Raw genomic sequence first — 24,350 nt, 5'->3', positions numbered from 1 at the left:
GACTAACCTACCCAGGCTCACCCGATCCCTGCAGTACACATACTGAACAACAACAAAAGTACAGATGAAGTGTTGTGTTCAAAAACTATTGCTGAGCCATAAGGAGCTACCATCAAAATATGCTGACGCTTCCTCCATACCAAGGCTTAAGATCTGCAGGGTACAGGCTCCGTGTCATAACTGACCATGAAATGTTTTAATTTCTGTTTAGATTTCCTTTAACAGAGCAAGGTCCAGGAGGAACAACCATTCACTTCTGCACAGTAGGAACAGCCAGGACAATCTCTGGAGACAATAATATTTATGACTTGTGACATCTGCTTGTGTTGTAACATGTTTTCAACCTTTACAATTATTTTTCTAAATTAAAGCACACAGCTTTTGAATTATAAAATATCAAAACCTTCCTCCTTTATCTAAACCACCTTGTTACTGGTAAAAGAAGTACCAAAAGGCTTCGGGCTCTGCTCCCTAACAGGTCAGCATCAGCTAGACACCATTCCCAGGTCACATCAGCAGGGCTGCTCAAGTAATTTTCTTCTTTTGAAATGCTAAGGATTTCAGGAAAGTGGTTTTAATGGGGTATTATCTATGTGGAAAGCACACTGCTTACCAAGAATTTAAAAATATAGGTTTTAAGGCATTTGCATCAGGTGGTGGCTCTACAGGTTTTGATTTCTGCTTCATCTCCACCAAGGCAGTAACTCTAACAAAGGCTGAGATGTCTATCTGAATTACTGGCCAAATTCGCAGCCACAGTCATTCACCACCAAAAGAATACGGAGACTTTATTTTTCCTTGAAGAAAACCCCACTATAGTTGTTGGAAGAAAATTTTAAGAGTTCCAAATATTCACATTTCTAAGCTACTTGCTTCACTTTTTCATGCAACAGATGCTGCTTTGTGTTAGCTACTGCACATTAAATCATTCTGACAACTGAGAAAGCATACATTTGTTTGCGCGAGAGAGAAGCATGAATACACACACACAGAGATATCTTCTCATGCAGAAGCATGCAATTATGCAGCATTCAAATATTTGGGATGAACTTTGGCCTTTGTTTAAAGAAAAAAAAAAGTACTCTCAACCAACAATCAGTAACAGAATCAGCAGTCATCTGGCTGAGCTCACAGAAATCAACAAATCTTCAGCAATAAAAAAGCGCTTCTGGCCAGCTATTTGAAAGTTACTTGGAAAATTTTTCTTAGATGGGATACTTATATATATATATCCCTTATGATTTAATGGTCTAATGGATTGATCTTGGAATTGAGGCTAAAAATAAAATCTATGTTAATTAAAAAAAGAAATTAAAAAGAAGTTGTATTCACCCTCACATGCTTTTTTTTCCCCTCCAAACAACCCCCTTCAGCTGTGCCATTTGCATTCTTGATATAAAAAGTAATTTGAAAACACACACACAGCAGGGCTCTAAATCACCTCTTCAGAGTAATTCTGTCCAGCTAATATGGAAAGAAACCAAGCAACTCAAACAAAACCATTTTCCCGATACATTAATCACAATAAAACCATAATGTAACGGCACTAGAGAACACGCTGAAACTTTTGACAATAAATATCCACAATAAGTATAACCGTAATCCAGAACGATTCCAACTTTTTTTTTTTTATCTCGGTTGAAGACATATTTTCTCCCCTACATTCCCCTCTTACTTTCTTCCTCTTTTGTTAGTAGACAGTATCCCAAATCTGTAGCCAGTCTGGTGTGTTGTTTTGGGTTTTTTTTAAACTATATATAGCCAAGATAGAGCATGCAGGAGAGGACTTAACACCGCACCGAAGTGCAGTGAGGCTGCAAAGCAAAAACAACCCCCTGCCCGGCTGTGCCCGAGCATGTGCCGAGTCCCTGGGGACAAACCTGCCACCGAGGGGCCCCCGAGCGGCCCCGTGCCCCTCCCGCAGGGTCCCCGGGCGGGGGCACCCCCTGTTTTGCGTGCCCCCTCCCCCTACCTGGGGATGGTGATGCACTTGGTGTTGATGTTCTGCGTGGTGATCGCCTTCTCCAGCTCGTCCAGCTGCCCCGTCTTCTTCAGCTTCTTCACCAGGCTCTTCACCGCCTTCTCGCACCATTTCTCCTCCTGCCCGTTCTGCTCCCCTTTCTTCCAGCCCAGGAGCCGCTTGACGATGGGAGGAGTGAAAGGCAGGATGGAGGACATGCTGGCTCTCCCGGCGAAGGGCCGGCAGCGCCCCGCCGCTGGCTCCGCGCTCGCCCCACGCTCCGCTCCGCGCAGGCCCCGCCGCGCCGCGGGCAGCACAAAGCCCGGCCCCGGGCGGGGTGGCTCGGCCTGGCCCGGCGCCGCTCCGCTCGTTCTCCCCGCCGGTGTCTCAGCGCCTCGGGCCCGCGGCACCAAACTTTGCGCGGAGTTCGCCGCCTCTCCCCAGCGGCGGCAGCTCCCTCCTCCCCCTCCTGCCCCGCTCTGTGTGCGCGGAGAGGCGCCCACTCCAGTTCATTCCCAGTCTGTCTCTCATGCAAATTGCCTGCTGGCCGCCCCGGCCCGGCTTCCACCCCCTCCTTCCCTCCCAAACACGCTCACTCACGCCGCCGAGGGAGGGCGGGGAGGCGGCCGGCCCGCCGGGAACTCCGCTCCCCCCACACACACTCTCCCCGCCGGCGGCAGCCCCCGCGCTCCGGGCGGAGGCCCCGGCTCCCCGGGCGGAACGGGGCTCTCCCTGCCGCGGCCCCGCTGCAGCGCGGAGTCCCCTCAGTGGCCTTCCCGCCGCGAGCCCCCTCCGAGCACAGGGCGGGAAGGTCCCTCAGGGCCGCCGCGGCGGGAAGGAGCGTCCCCAGCCCGTGCCGGGGGACCCGCGGCCCCTGGGCCTCCGCACACCCGCCGAAGCGGCGGGCCCCTGGGGGGAGACTCGCGGTGCGGGTTCGTGCTCCTCCGGGCCGTGGGCTCACAGGGCTGTAAAAGCCCAGAAGCGAGATAAAGAGCAGTGCCCTGGAGAGATCCCGTCGAGGGGGAGTCAGCAAAAATAAACACAAGCAACAAAATCCCCCTCAGTGAGGGGAAGGGACGGAGGGTCTGCGGGCAGGGTGGGATGGATGGACGCCGCCCTCACCACAGATGTTTTCTCTGTGGGAAGGTGTTTCCACGCAGAGGCAGCTGAACACAGCTTGGTCAGTCGTGCTCAGACTATCAGCAGTTTTTTGTTTCAGCTCCTTTAATTTACTATTCCATTCCCTCATCTTTCCACCCTGAGCACCAGGTACCCGAATAATTTTTGCCCTGTATCAGGCACAAATGACACTCTGGAGATGTTTACTGCCAGACCTGGTCAGAAATTCTCAGACGGAATATTTTTGTCAGAGGATGGCAGTTTGCTCAGATCTAGGTGTTTTGTAGAGATGCTTTGGGTTTGGCTGACTCAGTGGCATCCAGGTACATTTCCAGTTTCTCACTTTCCATCACTGGACAGACTGTCACACTCCCCAGTCTCTACCGTTGCCTCCTGCATATCAAAGGTGAGCCCAGACCCCAAAAAACACATGAATAGAAACAAGAGCTCCTCAGGGCTCCAGTTCTCTGACACACCATCCCAAAATGGTGCCGAGCAGCACATGTGGCAGCTTGGCAAGCAGCAAGGGGGCTGGGGACCACCTGCAGAGTCACCAGGTGCCTCCACTGAGGCTCTCACGTTTCTGAGCCCCAGATGCTTCACGGATCTTCGTAACAGCTGCCCAGGAACAACGGGGTAAAAGTTCCAGGGGACCCAGCTCCCAGATTCTGAGGTGTCGAGCTGAGATGTGCTTCCCGGTTTTCTCCATCCTATCAAACGGGATGAGGGCAAGCCCAAATTTGGGAAGCCTCCGGGGCTGCTCGGCAGCTCCCAGACGCGCAGGTTCTTGCCAACCCACAGTCTCATATTCCAGGTTCCAGTACAACCCAGTGGGGAGACTCCTCGAAAGTCGGCATCCAAAAACTTTCCATGCCTGCGGATGCGAAGCAGCCAGCCGTGCAGATTGCCTTGTGGCAAGGTAGGAACCTATGGGTTCAGACAGTGTCTGACGCTCAGAGGCAATTGGTTTGGCTTTCACAGGGGTTTAAAACAAACAGCCTGGTTTATTCTAAATTGACAATACCAAATTTTGAAATATCAATATTGGGTACAAATTAAATACTCTCCTCTTTTTTTTTTTTTTCCTCCAGCATTTTCATATTATTCCCCAACATGCATTCCCCAAGTGTCTTTAATTTTGGAGGCTCACCACTAAAATTTTGGCACATGGCCCTGACCCAGTTTTTGGCTGCCTCGGTTGAGATGCCTGAAGTACAGAGATGTGGAAACCCTGTAGGTGATCCCAACATCAGTTGAGGAAATAGTTCCTCAATACCTCTAAAACAATGCAAAATATTTTTGACACTAATTATCCTAAAAGCGGGATGCCCAAATTACGGACTGTTCCTCCTGCCTTGCTGCATATTTGTGTTTTTCTGAAAAGGCCTAGTTCCTGATATCTGGTGATTAGTTAAGAATCTGAATTTCCATTTATTTTTTTTCCCCTCACAACTTTAGAGATTAACCTGAATATGTGAAGCAAGTGAAACACAGATGGTGAAGTTAAATACATTTTTTATGTAGAAATAAGTACTTATTACAATTTTAAACATGGTGAAGTTTAAAGTAATCTTTTTCTATTTCTCTAGTTCTTGGCCCAGCACATTTTGCAACTAAAAAAAAAGCCCAGAAGACTGAGCCTGAAGGACCTGTCTCAGACCTGGCAAGTCAATACCACACTGAGATCAGCCTGACAGAGTTTTCTGCTGGGGACCGTATTAATTTATTTCTAGCTTTTCTGGCTAGAAAATCGTGGGGACCATCCCATACTATTTTCATCCATAAAACTTGGAATAATACTCAAATCTCATCTCCGCACTCAGAGTTCACGCTGTGACCTCAGTTCAGCAGGGCTTCCAGAATTTTCTGTACATATTCATGAGCTAATCTTCACTCCCTTGCAGACATATCGCAAGTGATCTACTGGGTAAATTTGAATAAGGGGAAGGAGAGGAAGAGCTGAGTGGCTTGCTCACACTTGCACAGTGATTTAGTGGCAAAAAGGATTAATAGAATTTGTTAAACACTAAACCAAACTGGGCCTCACTTGCTTACAGTATCATAAATGAGATGCAGGCGATTAAATAATTGATCTAAACTCTGGGCCACAGAAACACTATGAACACTACTAAAAACAAATAAACTTTTGGTTTCAGAATGTAGAATTACTTTTTAAGATTAGGGACATTACATTTTATGGAATAGCTGGTGTGCCTGCTGGGGTTACCTGGCAGAATGAACTGTTCTGTGCAAATGTGGCTTTCTGAACCCCTAGACAGTAATCCTTTATTTCAGAGAGTTTTGAACAGTCTTATAGCGGACAAATTAACAGACAGGAAAAGACAGGACCATCCCAGTTTTGCACAGTCTGGATCTGTTTGCTGGTTTACTAAATGTCTGGCATCTTGGAAGCCACCCCTAGGCAGGATGAGTTTATGCATTTATTTGTAATATAATTCTTTTTTTCTTTGTAAAAATGCTTGTGTTTGTAGTACAGTACAGGTTCAGGGACTCCACTTTCTGCAGTTTGCTCTTCTGAAAATTAAAGATATATATGTATTCTGCAATAATGTGACAAAACCATATACTTAGTTCATATACTTGGAGTAAAAACCCGTATCGTTTTCAGCTAACTTGCATTTCTTAACCTTTTACTAATACACCAGCATCTTAACAATTACTAAGAAATCATCTCTACCTACCTTGTTCAGTAATGGACTCAATGAATGAATAGGAATGGAATTTAAACTTTATTTTAACAAAGAGAAAAATCTGGCTTTGATTCAGGAACAATATAAAATTAGCATGAGAAACAAGGAGGTGTCCCCTGAAGCTCACACAGGCTTCTATGTACCTTTATTAGAAATATTTTTAAGAGTTTCAGAGACTGAAGAATAGCTCCCATGCTTTGCTCTGTGTTCCCTTTATATCCTTCAAGTAGTGAGAAGGGAGCGAGGGAATTTTGGGGTGGACACAAAGCTGGTTCCATCAGTTCTCCCCAACACCCCGTGTGTGGGACGTGCTGCGACAGGCCGGCCGGAGGATGTGCAGCAAGAGCACGATGTTCTCTGGCTACCCGGGAGCCTGGTGCCTGCTGAAACACCTCCCAGGCTGTCTTAACCTGCTTCTGTGGCTAGTTGGAAAATCAGGAAGAGGTGGGGAACTGGCTTCTGAGGTATGGCCCTCATCTTTCTTTCACTCAGTAAAATATTAAATATAATTTTCATTGTGGACATTACCTGGATGTAGATGGGAATTTTACTATGGTGCCGACCAAGACAGCTGAGAAGCAGGTAGAAACCTGTGACTATCACAAATAAGGATTTGCTAAAGCACCTAAGAGGGTTGTGACCTCCTCAACTCCATTTGCTCCATGTCACACAAGTAGCAGCCACACTGAAGGAAGAGATAGGCAGCGGTGAAAATGACGAGATGGTTTTAAATTGGGTTATATTCATATATTAACTGGTAAATAAGGGCTATGACATTTAACTTTGCATCTATGTCACATAATATGCATAAATAAGGGAAAGTGTGGGAGCTTTCATCAGTTAAGGTAATATATATATACGTAGAACAGCATTTACATGCAAGTAAACCTGCCTTAATCACTCAGAACAAACCTACAGGAAAATAACTTTTGGGGTGAGTCACAAAAAAGCAAGGTCATTCTAAGTTAATGTCTTCAGAGTTAAATTCAACACTGTGAAACACACAGCTGAGATAAATCCTTTCAGAGTACAGCAATTATTCTATACATGTGAGAAAACACATACAACAAAAAGTTGCTTTGTGGAGAATTCACAATACTTATGATGTACAAGCTAATTCACCTGCATGTTCCAGGAGGCTCAGTAGTGTAAAAAGCTCACAACCACCTCTGAGCAAAAGTTTAGTTAAACTAGAACCCTGGCAGTACCTCTTGCCTAAGGTAAAAATACAAGACAGCAGCATGTCCAGAGTGAATCTTCTAACACACTTTCCCAATTTTTAGCAATTATTTGTGTAGTCACTCCTGAACTGGTTAATCTCCCCAAAGCCACAGATAGGCCATTCTTACCAAGACCTCTCTGCTTGTGACTTATATGTACAAGTGGCCTCCACTAGACCCCCGTGTTCCAGGCAGTACACAAATTGAGCTGCACTAAAGATGAACTGGAATTGTCCAAGTAACATATATCACCTCGTTGAGATTCCCTCGTCAATTATTTTACAAACTGGACAGTACTTGGTGATCGTACAGGGAGAGAAAGGGCAGTGGTGGTGTTAGGGCAGTGAGTGCTTTCCTTCTCTGTCACTGCTCCCATGTGATATAAAGCAAATTCACCCAAAATGCTGCATATTTCTTGTGTGCACCTCGCTGCCGGGAGGTCTGGCTGCTCCCCTGGGCTGGTCTGCGGCAGGGCACGCGCAGCTGCACGGGAAACTGCTGGCAGCTCTGCTCAGTAAGGCGGGACATCCTGGGTTCGGGGTCCTTGAAGACCTCCTTAAAAACACACATTTAGCATGGTTTTAAAATCCTAATTCTGGTTTTCCCTGGCCATTTGAAATCTTAATATACCTTGTATGATAACTCTTAACATGGTTTACATTTGTCGAGTAAATGACAGGAGATGCCAGTCAATAGTATGGTGGTTGGTTATTTTTTTTTTTTTTTTATGTTTCATGAGAGACAATAAAGCATCTTGCTGAGGACTCCACAGCATCTTCCCCTGCACAGCTCTCAGAGGACCAGAGAGGTATGTGCAGGGACACAAAAGCCTCCTGAGGCTGAGCCCTCGGTTGAACCACAGTCACTTGGATAAGGCCTGATCTAATCTTTGCAAATGTGTTAACAGCCTGAAATTAATATGCTTTCAATTAACCTGGAGATAAAACTGTCTACTCGAACAGGCATCCACGAGGCCGTGCAGATATCCTGACAGCACAGAGTGGAGCATTTTCAACACCCGGCTCTGCGGGGAGGCAGCACCTGCAAACGCTCAGCACTGCCCAGGCTTTGCATACAAGTAGCTGCTGTTGGGCTGTTCTCAGTTATAAAGAGAGTTTCTCCTCCTCTGGTTGCTGGAGTGAGCAGAGTCCATGTAAAACTACACAGATAGTCTCTTGTGGTACAAAAAGCACCAGTGAAAAAGCTGCAGCCAGAAAAAAAGAAAGGAATAGGCCAGGCCCCAGAGCCACAAACACAGAGGCTCGTTACAGGTAACACAAAAACTCCAGCTCCCAGCCACAAGCATTTTATTTGAGATTCTTATGTCCGTATATGACTGTCTGTCCCTTCTGAATTCCTTGCTGTGTCTACACGCTTTTCTTTGCCAGGGCACATCTGGTAAAGTCTTCATTTTGGCTTTTGAAGTAGGCATTTTATGTCCAGCTGAACTTTAAAAAAGATCCTGAGCAAAGGCCTTTAACAAGTAAATATAAATATACTATTTTTATGAATAGGCCCTTGTTTTCACATATTCCACTTGCAATGGCCTCTTGTCCACAACTGCTGGCATGTCAAACCCTCTCCGGGAAGAATAAACTTCTGGAGGAATATGGTTGTGCAGAAGGGAGATTCTCAAAGAACAAGACAAAGTTTCAATGGCAAAATTCAGTTGTGCTGCAGGGGGAAATCCCATTATTGTGGTGCAGCCTTGGGCGGTAGAAACACCCCTGGGCAACATGCTGGGACTGACCCCCCAGTAGTACAGGGCGATCCTGATCCAGATGCAAACCACACGGCTCAGACACCATCTGTTTGCTGCAGAGTTTGTGCTGAACCTGGGCAGAGCTGAGGCTGGTTCTAACACACACACACACACACACACCAGAGAACAACCTCGAGCTCAGCCCTGCCTTGCCAAACTTGAATGGGAGTTCACGAATTCCAATTACTGTAGAGTTTAGCCAGTAGTTTTTATGTGGTGGCTCCTCTACATTAAAACCAACAGTTAAAAGCTGCTCACTTTTTCATTTTTGAGGTTTACTTAATTAAGAAGTGCCATTACCCTCTTCTTTGTTTTAATTCTTTCAACCTGAAATGCAGCTGAGGCCCCACAAAGGGACTGTCCTTCTCATCTGAATTAAGAATCCTCTTTAAGGCAGCAGCAGTAAGGAGTGGCATGGAATTATTTGCCCATGAATAATATGTTAATATTTATACATAGCTTGCTTAGATAAGAAAAACAACTTGAGGATTTATGGGAGAAGCTCTGTATGACCATTCTTTGTGGAGCAACTTTTCAAGCTCCATGTAGAATCCCAAGTGTTGATTTTGCCTCCTGACAGTTTAACATGTAACCCAAGAAAGTGCATTCTTCAGGATCAAAAAAAAGTATTAAAAAAAAAAAAAAAGGAAAATCAAGCCACTACAATCTGCCTGCTCTTCTTTTCAGCTGGGAATCTCGCTAAATTTTGAAGAAATTTCAGTCACATTAATGTTGGGATCCTCAAACACAACTGAGCTGGAGAGAGTCCATGAGCCATGCATATATACACACAAACCCCTTGGCTTTCTTTTTTTAATTAGTCCTTTTCTGGGTACTTACTATTGCAAAAAATGCAGCTTTGCTTTCTCCATAAACCTCAAGTCCTGCTTAGGCTATCAGACTGGCACAGAAAAGGAAAAGAATCACAGAGAAATGTTCCTGCCCTGTGTGTGTGAGAGGAGGGATGTTTACTCCCTGTTTATTTGTTCTGGGGGAAAATAAAGTCCTTTGTGTGAGGGCTTTTTGCTAGTGAGGCTGAAACACTCTCAGGGCCCTGCTAAAGCATTGCCAAGTCTGTCAGGAGAGGGGAAAGCAATCTGGGCAGGCTGCCCCAAATTAAAACTAAACCCAAATCAAATTCAGCTTAAGCACACAGAGTAGTACTTGATATGGAGGCTCAAGGCAGAATTACCAACTCAAACATTCAAAACTCCTCAGTCAAAACGCTAGCATATCATCAAAAGGGCTTGAAATTGTAGCAATTAAATTAAAATAATAATGCTGTTTCCTCTTTTCTGCCTTTTTTTTTTTTTTTTTTGCTCATCTCAAAGGGTTCATGTTTCCTACCTTGTCTTGGCCCACAGGAGAAATGAGACAAAATGAAATGAAGGCTGAGGTTCTGATGCAATTATACGTTACCAGGAGCCAAGGGCTTTAAGAAACATCACCTGTGTGGGGCTTGCAGTAAACTTGTCAGAGGAAGAAACAGTGCAAAAGAAACCAGAGCTGTAGAGAAGACGCAATTGATTATAAATTTACCAGAGATACTGAACAAATTAAGGAAGCCTCAAGTACTGCTTTATTGTAACACATTGGGATCCTACACTATTTATTCTTTCTTTTAGGATGAGCTAATCAGCATAATTTGGGTCTGTATCAAGATTTTAAACCAAAGCTCCAGGCTGTCTACATAAGGCTTCTTGTCGGTTTTGATAGGAGGTTTGGGGATTTTTTTTTTTTTTATGGTAATGCCACGTCACTGGTTACTAGGCCTTTTGTGATGTATCAAAGAGCAATTTTTTCAATATTGATGGTCTTTTCCCCCCATAGAGTTGGGACTAGAATTGAAAATCACATGGTTCAGCACTCAGAGAGTCCCTGTAAAGTTAATGGAAGCCAATTTAGGCACCTGGGTACAGCCTTGATAGAGATTCTCAAAGACACATGTGATTTTTATGACCTTACTACCATTTTTTTCCTTTAGAAATCTCTTTCATAGCTTAACTTCAGACACCTCTTCAAGAAAAGTCTGTCCTCAGTTTACTTATCAGCTCTTCTTCATGTCCTTATACATTTACCTATTTTAAAGTAACTGAAACAAATGCTCTGAGTACTGAAGGGGGAAGTGAAAAGTAAGGAGGCTAGAGATAATTTCAGTTACCTAACATTTATTTGACTCAGTCACGCAGCACTGGATCAGTGCAGCTGATATGGAACGATGATTAAACTAAACCCTCAATCTATATTCCCATGTGATCACCCTCATTATCTCTGCTATCAAGGTTGATCTGACAAGTAACTTTTATTTAGAATCAGCCTCACTTCTTTTCCCCGCCTACCCCAAAGGCACCAGAGTTGTTTGCAGCTCCCCACTTAGAGAAAGTAAAATGTAATTTACGCCTACAGTGCAAAGAAGGAGCTGGATAAAAAAGAATGGGCTTCTTTATTTTGGGGGGTCCTGATCCAAAAGCCATTACAGGCAAGAAATCGGGGTTTGTTAAGAGTTCAAAGATCTCTCAGTTAAAAAAGACAGAATGCTCTAACTCAGTTATTAACTGTCCATTGATTCCCTGTTTTCTCATATACATTCACATTAAGAAATGCATATACATTTCCATCTCATTTGTAATACTGCATAAATTCTTATGGCCTAAGTCCAGAACACTTGATCTTTAGTCTTGTAGACAAATTGCTGAAAGTAAGAATATTTTTATAATGAGAGGGTACAGAAAATATTAGTAACAGTCACTTTATGCAGAAATTTCACCATGCCATATACTTACAGGATATTTAATGTACTGATAAAGCACATGTTTAGTCAATGGGCCCATTTCTCTGCTCTAGGCTATAGGGACTGACCTCCCGACTGACCTTTCCTTTAGTGAAGCTGACTCAGTAGATGAGAAATGGTTAATTCATCTCCTATACCATCGTTCTTTCTGACCAGATGTGGCAATGACAAACCAGAGGTACAAACGTTCACAGAACTGATCATTTCCAAAGAGATGTACTATTATTAAATAAAGGAAGCCAGACTAGAAATTCAATTTGCAATTGGAACGAAGATTTTTTTTTTCAACTCTGATTTCTGGTTTTGATTTTTTTTTTCCCCTGGGTTGTTTTTTAAAAACTTTACCAAGCTTGCTGAGATGGTGATTGAAGCACATTTGAAATCGGTCAGCTCATTTTTTATTTCTTCTGAAAATTTTGACACTTTTGAGTTTTTCGTCAAAGGTTATTTAGTTGTAGCCCAGGGATCTCTTGGGTCTGGAGCCCAGCATCGTGTGGAGGTTGGCTTTTACACACCACCCAGTTGCCACCAGTTCCCCCGGCTGTTAAACTGGGAGCTGGGGAGCAACGGGAAGGAGGCCACACGGGTGCTGTGAGCAGGGAGGAAGATGATCCAATATCTATGTAATTTCTTCATCATTGGTTTGTGCTTCCATGGGAGGAGAATCCTGAAAAGGGCCTTTGCTGCTGGGATTATGAGCGCTCTGCAAGGCAGGATGGACACAAAGTTGCCATGGTGCAAGGCAGGATTTGAATGAATTCAGGTAAACTGAGGATTTGGCCTTTCTCTGTATTGGGTTGGTACTTGGAAACTTGAGCAACTGTGCTACGTAGCAATTCGGTTTGATATTCTGGGCCCTTTATTTTATGAAATATTGCCTTCATTTTATAAAATACCTCTGAGGCAAGAAGGGAAATCGGTTAAGTTGTGAAATAACGATGAGCCACTCAAAGTCCCATGAGATCTATTATTCTGACAGCAAATCTCCCCACTGTGCATGCAAAGTCAATTCCCACTTTTGCACTGTCATGTCAAAACTTGTGTCCATTACACTTCCACAGTCTGCTTGGGGCCTTGGTCAGTTTTGGGGCCACCTGAGGTATGTGAAACAATATTCTTTCTCCTGGTATTTGAACATGGAGAAGCCTCAAGTAAGGAGAGAAATTTGAAAACATCCACCCAGATGTTTCTGTTGCAACGTGGGGGACGGAGCCTTTTGTCTGTGCTGTCACTGAAGCCAGAGAACAATTTATCTGATTCGTGCACCCAGCAACATTTTGTGTCTTTCCATTGTGTGCAAACCTTTCTCTTGCTTAAAATGTTACACTTAATGGAGCAGTTAGTCCTTAAAGCTACAATGTTTTGTTTTTCTTTAGTATAATTAACTCTGGAAGAGACCAAGTCAACAGTTCGTCAGCGAAGAGGATTAAACATCCTGTTGCTACTTGCAGAGCTCAATAGATTATGTGCAGTGCTTTGCACAAATACAGTAAGACCTAAATACCTTACCATCTATTCATCTATATCAGATATAACTCCCTTCTCATCCTAAATAATTAATATATGTTACCTGAGTCATTAACACACCAGAACAGAGGAACACTGGAGGGTTACAAGATAAGCTCAAGGAGCTGAAAGTTGACAGTAAAGTGTCTCATTCCCATCCACCCTCAAAAAGAAAAAAAAGTCAATTGTTCAAACTACAATGGAGTGAGGATGAAGGCATAAAGCCTTTGAGAGCAAAGAAATGGGATTATGAATGAAAAGTTTAAACTCTGAAAAGGGAGAAGGGCAGGGCTGAGATGCAGCTGGGTGCTGAGCAAAGTCCACAGAGTGACCTGGTAGCAGTGCTGGTGGAGCAGGGCAGGAGAAGTTTCTAGGGGGGAAAACAAAAGCAAAATTAAAAACAAAAACCAAATGAACAAAACAAAAAAACCACCCCAAAACAAACAAATAAACTCCCAAAAAATCCTAAAGCAAACAACAGAACAGTGTGTACATACAAAAGGGAAACAGATACTGGGTGAAGAGGCCTTGTGGTTTTTCCAGGGATAACAAGTATACAGGATCTTCGCTGGACCAGGGAAAGGGGAAGATGGACTGGTGGGAGGGCTGGAAAGTAGGAGTTCAACAGACCAGACAGACCAACCTCAGGGTCCTTGTACCTGGACAGAAAGGTGGGTGGCAGCACTGAAAAGGACACCAAAAGGCAAAGGTAAAGCTGAGGAGGCGTTGGAATTCTTTGTCTTGACGAGATTTTATAGCCAATGCCATGTTAGTTTTGTGTAGTGCCAAAGGAAATAAAAACAGTACAGAAAATAAGATCTGTAGTGGTTGAGGATGTAGAGAAACAGTTGATTGTGTATTTAACAGGAAGCCAGGGAGATCAAAGCGTTTTCAAAATGGTTGTGTTTTTAAATGATACCCTGGCTTTATTTTGTTTAGATTGAGCTGGGGGCCTCTCTGAAGAGGATAAAAGGAGAACAGAAATGTGTAACAAAGACATTTCCCCTCTCCTCAACAGTCAAGGGAATGTGACATGCCCATCAAGCAATAGCACCATTATATGTGCTGCTGCAAGAAAGGAAGCGATTTTATCCTTGGAAGGAAGGAGAGATGTTATCTTCTGGAAAAGAGGTAAAGTTCTGCAGAAATTCAGTGCTGTTAATAGACTGTTATGACAGTGTGCGATTTCATTTCCAGTGAACAATGCATGTCAAAGGCCTGACTGCTACAGCAGTTAACACAGATCAAATAGAAAACAAGCACTGCAGAGCCTACACTCTCTGCTAACATAACCTTCCAAATATTCATTTTGTTTTAAGGGTTAAATTAGATATTTACTTTTAGCTATTTTCAGCTCATTGTGGAGGCATGGCTGTGTATTAATGGAAATGGGCAAGTTTAGCTTGTAATGAATTGAGATAGAATAATAACATTATACTCTGAAAAGAGAATTCTCTGAAAGATCTTCCATAAAAGGGAACACATAACACATCTGGAGCTGGCCCTGGGCCCTAATTTTGCAAATAAATTAAGTGTATGCTTAAATCTGCCTTTGCTCATCAGAACACTGAAAATCTATATTTTTTTCCCAATTTAGAATGAATTTGAGTGAATACTTACACATGTTTTGCAGGACTTTGAACTTGCTGTGCAGTCAATGCTGTGCTTCAGCTTCATGCTCCCAGTACATGAGCAGCATTGTGAAGCTAAAATCTTAACTTCCAGTTAAAACAGGATATTAAAGATTACAAACTAGAGGATATAAGAGGAAGAAGGGGTGCTTCATGGGCGGCACATGTGCCCTCCCTGCTCCAGAATGAGGAACAAACACGAGGCTGTTCCCATTTCTGCAGCCAGGGCTGATGTTACTGTCAGAGTCTCAGCAGCTCCTGCCAGAGTTACTACAGCTACGGTGGTGCCAACCTTTCCATTAGAAACCATATAGACACTATTTAATTACTTGGCCCTAAGTACTCACTTCAAGCTGAGACTTGACATTGAAAATTATCAGTCCTTCAGCAATTCTGAAGGCATTTCCCTCCTCGCAAGTCTTGAAAATTCCACAAGTATTTGAAGGCAGAACAGCTATGATTGATAACGTTTCCTTTTGGGTGGGTATTCCCATCATTTCAAAACAGCAACATATCTCTGAGTAAACTGGGACAGTGTCCTGCTCATCAGTACAAAGGAAAGCTGTGTTCTTGAGGTGAAATCTTCAGTGTACAGAGCATGACATATGAATTGTTTATGAATTATGGCCTCTCAGGTAGCTTCTAAATATGTGCTTATTTATATTTTCCCTTTTGCTGTATTGTGCAGTTGGGGATGTCAGAGTGATGTGTAAACCCTGTATGCTCTCTTAGCATCTTCTTTACAAACACAGGTCCGCCTTTGTATCTCTGTGCAGGCTATCAATTAAGACCTGCATTTCCACCAATGCACCCAGTTTGCTCTTTTTCTGCTCACCACTTGTGGATGACTTTCCCTTCAGCGTAACAGTTTGCGGGATGTAGGAGGCACCTACACCTTGATGTTTTTGCCTGCTGGCAGAGCTCTTCATCCCCATCCTCATCCAAACCACACGACTGTTTGGCTACATTGCTGCCGAGAGCAGTGTAGTGGGATGCAGGAATCGTGCCGCAAATCTTTGCTATCCACGGCAAGGCGATGGTGGGTGGGAGCGATGTGGGTTACCCCTCCTCTACGGCACACAGTCCCAATGCAAGAGGAGAGAGGCTGTGAAACCCCATCTTCCCTTCTCTAGCCACAGCTGTGGTTGAGTCGATGAGTTTTTGTTCCTTTTTTTTTTGGCGTATGATCCTATTTCAGCTTTGCCTTAGCTCATAGGGATAAAGCCCTACTTCATCTCCCTGCTCTCATCCCACGGTGGCATGAAGAAATGTTCAGTGGCGGTGAGTCAGGCAGCCCTTTCTCACCCACAGGCAACTGCCTGTTGGGTTTGTGGTCTCCGCCGGCAAAATGCGAGGAACCTTCATTTCACTAACCTTAAAACAAGGCTCGCAGTGTTCTCCATTTGACTGGGGTTGCCCTCAGCCCTTCCTTTTGTTTTCAAACCCTAAAGCCTCTTTAGTTTCGGGATTCCCCGTAGCTTTTGACAGCAGCTGTTGATGATCACCTGGGGATCACCCACTTTCCCCCTTGAGGCATAGCTCATGGATACTTTAGATACAGATTCAGATGCAGAGGGCGCGTTCAGACCTGGCAAGAGAATTTCCCTGCTGCAGGAAAGAGATGTCTCTGTCCCATGAACCAGGGCCACGCACCTGCAAAGCCAAGGCTGCGATGAAGAGCTCCCATCCCTACTGAAAAGGGCATTTCTTCGACACAAGTGCTCAGCATACGTCTTATCTGCCCCACAACCCGGCAAGAGGCAGCTCATTCAGACCATGCTGAATATCAGCTGAAGGGAGGGGATGTGAAATATAACAACACTGGAAATCCCACAGAGACACTGACAAAAACAAAGCCACCCTCAGAATACTCAGCTTTTTTGTTAGTTTTGTTTGTTTGTTTGTTTTTCTTCTCTGAATAAAGGAAATTTTTTTCTATTCTCAGCAGAGAGGGGAAGAAATGACACTGCCTGTAGTAAGGTTGCCCTGAAGGAGGAACTAACCTGGTTCACTCTGGTGGAAGAGAGAGCAGAAAGTCACTGAGGTGTGGAGGACTCGTGTGCTGCTCACACTTGGCTCTTCTGAAACAGCGTTCACCAAATCAGCGCAGAAAAATGCCTGGCACCCAGTCACTAACCCAGGATAAGAGCCTAATGAGAATGTAGAGTCTTCAGCTTGACATTCCTTTGGGGATGTGCAGCATTCGCTAATTCACTTGACCTGATTTTAAGGAATAAAATAGTAGATTTGCCCCCTAGAATACATAGTTGTATACATACAACACCTGTCAGAGGCTCTAAAGCAGTGTTGCTTGCTGCCTGCTGCTTTCTGACTCCCTTCTCCCCACTCTCTCCAACAAGTGGCTGCCTGGGTGGAATTACCGTGGTGACGACCCAGCCAGTTTGGCAGCTGGGCTTACACCCGGAGCTCCCTGAAAGCCTGGGACATCCTGCAGGCATGAAGCAAGCCTGATGCTTTTGGAAATTATTTGACCTACCACGTGCACGATGCTTGGGCAGAGCAAACATGTGCCTGGAGTTTCCAGTCCTCCTGCTGCTGCTGAAAGGTCGGTGCAGGGGGAGTCCCCGCAGTACCTTCCAACCCGATAACCAAGTCTTGGGGGGCCCTGGTTTATGTGGAGGGACTTTGCGGCTCTCGAGGTCCAGCTGCGATGTCCTAAGGACCAGGCAAGCTGAACGGGACAATTGTCATCACGATGGGACCTGTGTGAAAGTCAAGAAGGGCAAACAGAGCCTGTGGTCTGGCTCGGCGTTTACGCCGAGCCAAAGGAGATGACAATCTGGTACACTCAGGAGTTTATCATTTCTGAAACAACACCTTACTATATCAGTTCCCCTTCCTTTGTCATCAGAGAAAAACTCACACTTTCCTAACTGAAAGTTCAGTCTAAACATAAATGTCACTGAAAGCCCAGCGAGACCTTTGTTTTTTCTAGTTTCACTCTCCTGAGTTGTGGGGAAGATTATGCAACAGGAACACTGGGGTGAATCATCTTCTGGCATTGCAGTAAATTAGGAAATGTTTGCTGTGATGTTGTATGGGTTTCTACCGTCTACTTGTGGTCTGTTTTTTCTTTTCCAGTGGATTTTAGCATCTTCAAATATCAAGTGGCTGCCTGTTGCCCTCGTTTGGGCAAGGAAAGGCTCATCCGTAGGTACCATAGCTCAGCTTTGGAGACGAGGTTAATTATGGCAGCTTTTGTAAGGAAATGATGCTAAAGAAATTCTGAATGTCCTTGCTCAGCATTTTTTCCCTGTTAATATTTCTAGCAAGTCTTTGAACCGCTCACTTTGTTTCTCTGCTGTAACTTAAAAATATACTAACCCCTTAGGGACAACAGCACGGAGAGGGTCAAGGAGATTTTCCTCAAATGTTTGTTCTTGAAACACAAAGCTGGGCAAGATCACAGAGACTATTCTGAGAGAGTTCAGGTATATCAGAGGAAGGACAAACTGAATGTAAGAAAAAGTCAGGCTCATCCCTCCTTCCTTGCATCTTTCTTTTATTTATGGTTCAAAAAATTCATACTTGTCCTAAAGCAGGAGAATTCACAAGTTCAGTCCTTCCTTTCTAAATGTAGGGATAGAAATAATTTTTGGAAGGAAATTGAAAAGTTAGGAGATATATTAATATCGTGAGATTCAAAGTAAAACTGTGAGAACTGGAAACACTACAAAGGACATTTACCAGACACTTGGTTTAGATGTGTGATGCCATAAATAACCTCTATGTAAAGATGTGAGCCTTAGTTGCAATTTCATTTCTGGTTACTCCTTGTACCATGACATATTTTTAAAGTAAAGGATCAGAAAGTGGAAAGTCCTGCAAACATCTAAAGCTAGATCAGAAATTCCACAAATGACCCCCTTGTCATTAAAAAGTACAGTCCTGACTTAGGAGATTTCTGAGCTACACAATCTGTTATGCTTGATATAAACTTAAATTCCAGGCAAATAAAAAGGGGCACGAGCTTATTAACTTACTCTGTATAGCACTTCATGTCCATTTCTTCCAAATAAGAAAATATGAACTTATTTTACCATGGAAATCAAATAAGGCATCAAAGCCCAATTTCCTAAAGACAGTATCTATCAGTTTCTTTGAAGCAGACATTTTTATGACTAGCTATGTTAACAAATCCAAACTAAGTATCCAATCTGTCAAGGAGAAAAATAAGTTTAGAATGAAAGTAAGTATTGCTCATTAAACTTTAATGGCAAGGCATTTAAAAAAAGAAAACCATCCATTATAACGTTGGTGGAATAGCATGTTGTCAGATTCTCCAGAAAGAATTTTTATCATGATGTTTAAATATATTATATTAAGGGATGGCTGTTATCCTGTTCTCCAAACAGAAGACTTTTTAGAAGAAAAGTTTATGAGTGATATATATCCTCTTGTGAAAAGTTCCTTAACCACACAGCAATTAAAAAACAACTGCAGGGCACTAATGGTACCGGCCCCAAAGCACAATCATGGGGAAGGAGTTGTGTCAATGCAAAGCTGAACTAAGCAGCATGTATGAGCCTCAATAGGAGAGCACAGAATAGCTTTGAAGGGTTTATTCAATTTTTTTGGAACCTGTAGGATCAAGGACTTACGCGATTAATACCTGCCACTAGAAAGAGAGCCATTGCTATAGGTTTTGATAATGAACTTAGACCCATGCTGATAAATCCTGAAGCTAGAGACCGTTTGCCTGCTCATCACATCTGAATTTTGTGTCCCAGCTGATCTCTGTTTTTTGTAGGTTCATACAGCCAAAGCGCATTGCCAGCCATCTGTTGAACAGTGAGTAGGTCACTAGGGGAATTTTGGGGAAGGTGAGTACCCCTCCCCTCCTGACGTCTGACACTGGCTTCGGAAAGGGTCTCCTGGGTAAGTCAGAGAGATCCTGCTTTATCAGAACGCTCCCCTTGCCATGGCTCCATCCACCAAGTTAAAACTTTGGATCAAATGTACCCTCTTCCCTGATTTCCAATGCTTTTTCAAGCCAGAACGTGTTCTACATTTCCTTTACTAACCCCTTGCTTCACTGATCACATCACATCACGTCACATGGGTCCCTGACTCAAGTCAGCCTGGCTTTTGCAAAAGAAGAGCTTTCCCCTTTAAAGCCTATTTTGTTTTAAAAGATACATGGGAGTGATTCGGTTTTGTTGTATACTTCCACAGCCAGAAATCCGCTGTAAGAAACGAAAGGAAGAGCTACAAAGACTCAGTCTAACTTTTTCTCTGAGAATCTCTGCACAGCCCCTGGACAGGACGGAGCTCCAGGTGTGGTGGTGGCTCTGCCGATGGCCGTGGTGCTCAGCCCTATCTCCAGCCATCTCCACCTGGCAGCAAATTCTCTGAACCAGAGGTTACCACCTCTGCAATCTTTAATGATTTAATACCTTTAATATCACTGTCTCGTCTCACTTTCTTTAGTTGCAAAACAGTATGAGGTCACTGCATGCTTCTTGAGCAAAAGGCAGCTCTTGCAGTTGATGCTCTATAGCTCTGCCTCGATGCTAAATCTTGCTGAAATCTCTGCCAAACTTTCATCACTTGCGTTGAAACTTTTCATGTCAAAGGCCTGCCATAGTCTGGTTTGCCCTGAGGTTTTGTTTGCTCTTCTGCTTTAAATTGAATCAAGTGAAACCATTCAGCCATTCTTGAAATGAGGACAGAGTAAAACAGGTTATTTAGCCTTTTTAAAAAAATAACTCTGTTGACTTTTCCTCTGAGAAGCATCCTTATTCTCCAGAAAATAAAATTGAAATTTGGCAAGGTAAAGGGAGTATTTTTCGAAAAACAAACACTTAAGTTTGCCAATATTATAAACCTATGAAGAACTGCAGTTTGGAAGAGCTGAGAAGGGACCCAGGGGATGCTCACCTGTGCTCCATGGATGTCCTGGTGTGGCTGAGCAGAGCTGGCTTTGTTACCACAGCTTGTGGGTGCTGCAGGCAGAGTGGGTCTGATGGCCTTGGATTACACATGGAGAAGATCTGGAAGCTGTGGAAATCTTGCCAAATAAAGTTTTGGCAGTGGAACTAGGAATGGATGTCAGTGGGGGAGAGAAGAGAGGGCAAAAATCTTGGCTATAGGTTAGAGGATGGACCAGGAGAAATGTGCAGAACGGGAGTGGGGAGAAAGACTAGAACTGGAAATGAGTAGGAGTTGTGGAAGGAACCAGAGAAGACACAGACCTGATAATCTGTGTCATCCTACTGTGGTCTCCACAAAACTATTTATTACAAATTATATAACCACATACTTGTTTTCCCCTCAGATTCTACTGGTATGTAGGCGAGAGCCTATTAAGGGGTGAATTAGGACAGCAAGGGGATGGAGGCTACAACGTGATGGGTCCCTACTCCATAGGTTGCAGCAGCTGAGAAGCATGTAGTGAATTAAGAAGGAAATTAGAAAGAGAACCAGTTAATGCAGCTGAAAACTGACCTGGAAAAATGTCCGTGAAATCCTTGCCTCTGCCACAGAATTGCTGAGCAGAACTAGGCAAGTCACTTAAATAAAATATTACCAGATGGTCACTAAATATACATTCTTTATCCGCTAAGTTCCTGACTCCCGACTGGATCTGAAGGCAGCCGGGCTCCAAGACGCTGCAGCGTTGTGTGGGACCGTGATCATGGATGCATTGTGTCCAAAACCAGAATTGGTGAATACTTTTGAACTTGATTTCTCTCTGCCTCAAATATATTCTATAAACTAAGCATAATACCACCCCCACATCTCATAGGGGAACAGTGAAAAATAAATTTGCTAGTGCTTGTCACCAGTGCCTTAACAGAGCTCATAAGGAAATGAATAATCCTGTCTTCATAGCAGGATTTGAATAGCACGCAGTAAATAAGGCATGGGCCACACATTGCACAACAAGGAAGAACACGAGATTGAATAATGGTTCACTAAGCAAGTTTGTACATGGAAAGAGACAGAGGCCCTATGAGGAAAATTGCGCATAGTTATATAGTAGCAGATAATGTAGTCACACAAGGGCACATACACGCTCAAATACACTCAGCAAGCATCCTTCTTCCTCAGTGGCAATTCCTGCCTTTTGACTACTTGACTTCATCACCATGTGAGTACTTGATTTTGACCCCTGAGTACCAAAACAAGTCTTCCTGTGGAAAAGCAGCGCAGTTCAAGTTAGTGAGAAGGTACATACGTTGTGCACAATGAAAAGGGTGAGGGGTCACTTTGGGCTGGAAAAGATTTCTTGCTTTTCTGTCTCTGCCCACAAATGGTTCCCTGCCCACACCCCTCCCAGCAATTGTCTGGAGAGTTTCCTGTTCTCAGAGCTGCCACAAACCTGGGCAGAAGCTGCTGTGTTTGCCCGTACTCGTGTCACCTTTCCTGGGACATCAGCAGGTACAGCCCCACGGTGCTTTGGGGAAGGCTGTGGGGACCTGCTCGGTCTCAGCCCATGCTAGAACAAGCCTAGAAGTCTTTGTGGAGCATCTGCCAGGTGATGCAGCTCCCCCAGCAACCTGCTGAATACTGTTCATTGCTCTTTTCCATCACAGCCCCCACGGCTCAGGCTTTGCACTGTGGTGCTGGGATTTTCCTCCCCTGTCATGGTCCTGTGGGCTGGGGAGAGCGGGTGGTGGGTCAGTTGTGTCTGGCTGAGGATTCACAAACAGGAGGTGAAGAGCAGTCCTGCATGGATGGTGGGAACATGCATCTGCACTCAGCAAAACCCTGGGATGGCCTTGGGCTGAGGCTGGAGCCCTTGCTCTACCACACCAGCCAGCCCCAATAGCACAACACTGCCCACCAGATGTGTGCCAGATGTGTGAAGGACAGGAAAGACCCACATCTTCTCCATCAGCAACGCACTGACACAGCCTGGAGTTCACCAGCAATGTGTTTGGTTTTTTTTCTGCTTGAGACGTGAGTAGCTCTGTTCCACCTCCATCAAGAGCAGCCTTGATCATGCTCATGGCAAATGGCAAAACTCCCACATGTTGCAGAGGGAGCAGTGGTGGAGCAGCTGGGTTGTGCAGAGACACTTTGTTAGGTTCAGTAGGAGCATTGGGAATGTACAGTCCTCTGGGTCAGTCCATGAGCAGACTGCTTCTGGGTGTGCAAGGAATCTCCCACTATGATCCACTGTAAGTGTTTGGACCTTGCCTTTGAAACAGTGATGCCTCCCTTAGAACAACTTTCACTGCAATACTGTGGTGCTAAATTCCATCTGCAGCTCCCATAATTTCAAATGGATTTCAAAGTGTTTATCAGCTGCCAGGCTTGGACTCCTGGTACTAGTCAGTTAAAGAAAATAGAAGGATGAAAAATGGTGCAAATTGAAACTATTGTTTGTCACATATCTGGCAGCACAAGCGCTGTCTTTCAGGTTTCAGGTCCTTGGAGAATACCCTTTCCTGCCCCACTCTCCCTGGACATGTACACAGTACATGTACACAGTAACTCCCAGCCACTTAGATATAAAGTGTTGAATGTGGAAATAAAAATTTTTTTTTAAGTGACCTTAATCCAGGGAGACCTGTCAGCCTTGGATCATTCTCAAGTTTCCCTTCTGAGGCTGCTATATTAATCTCCAGCTTACAAAGCCGAAGGGCAGGGGAATCAGAAAGACTTGTGATCCTTGTGCGTGGCCTCTGCACAGCTGCATCGCTAGCTTTTCCCTCCTGGGTCAGCCTTTAAAAGGGTTTAATCAAAGCTGATAAACCTAAAATTAGATTTACCAGCTCTGGGAGGAGTGTAAGTATTACTCCCCATCTTTCCTCTGTCTCAAGGCTGCATCTTTATTCAGCCAGTGATGGCTGGAAACAGGCATTCTTGCATATTTATGAGCTGTGTGGATGGACATGCAGGAGGGCACCACATGAAATGTGTTGGTTTGTGCTGTAGTCAAGTCCACGTTTCCACTGACAGCACCAAGTTTTGGATCAGGCCTTAAATGGGAATGAGGGTAGTGGACGACAGTCTCATTAGCACAGCAATGCTGTAATAACAAATGCCAGTAAATGATAATTTCCTGTTATCTACAGCCCTCTGTGTGTCTTCTCTGCTAGCAAATCCCATGGGGAAGGGAGTGTCTCTTCTTATGGGTTTGTTTAGTGCCCAGGACAATGAGGCTCTCTTTCAGTTGGAGCCACTTGATGCTACCACAATACAAATAATAACAATACTAATAATAAAACGCAGCCTTCAATGGGATGTGGGTCAAGCCACTGAGAAGTGTTGGCCTTTCTTGCTGACTTGCTTCCTCCCGCTTCCTCCACCAAGAGAAAGGCACTTCTACACCATCAGTTCCCAAAGGTGGTTGTCCTCACTGCTATTTGGCTCTGCAGGAAGCACCATTGCTTAAGACACTTGGCCTTCACTTTTTTTTTTTCTTTTTTCTTTTTCCTTTTTTCTTTCCTTTTTTTCTTTCTTCTTTATTTTTTTTTTCACTGATGTGCTGCAGAAATTCTCTTTCCACACCCCTCACTTCCCGGGAACATCTTGGCTGCTCGGATCATCTTCCCGAGCACCACAGCGCTTGCACGCTGTGCACAGGCTCTGCTTTTGCAGATCCTACGAATGTCTCCATCCCTAAAGACAGGAAAAAACCTGAATATACCACTCACAGCACAAGCTGGCAGGAGGTC

The 24,350-nt window shown here is 44.2% G+C and overlaps 1 protein-coding gene across 1 annotated transcript in view; it reads right to left on the bottom strand.

Annotated features, from left to right (window-relative positions):
* The window catches only part of SMAD3 (SMAD family member 3), a 75,229-nt gene extending 72,601 nt beyond the window's left edge, over positions 1 to 2,628 (bottom strand). Inside the window, exon 1 of the mRNA XM_082061509.1 lies at positions 1,973 to 2,628. Coding sequence (XP_081917635.1) covers positions 1,973 to 2,178 — 206 coding nt within the window. The 5' untranslated portion in view covers positions 2,179 to 2,628. The remainder of the gene's footprint in view (positions 1 to 1,972) is intronic.
* Between the last annotated feature and the right edge of the window lie 21,722 nt (positions 2,629 to 24,350).

The sequence above is a fragment of the Streptopelia decaocto genome, assembly GCF_964273445.1.
Source record: "Streptopelia decaocto genome assembly, chromosome: 9".
Classification (NCBI taxonomy): Eukaryota; Metazoa; Chordata; class Aves; order Columbiformes; family Columbidae; genus Streptopelia; species Streptopelia decaocto.
Note: the sequence above shows the minus strand (reverse complement) of the source record. Positions and strands in the feature narration are given on the sequence as shown.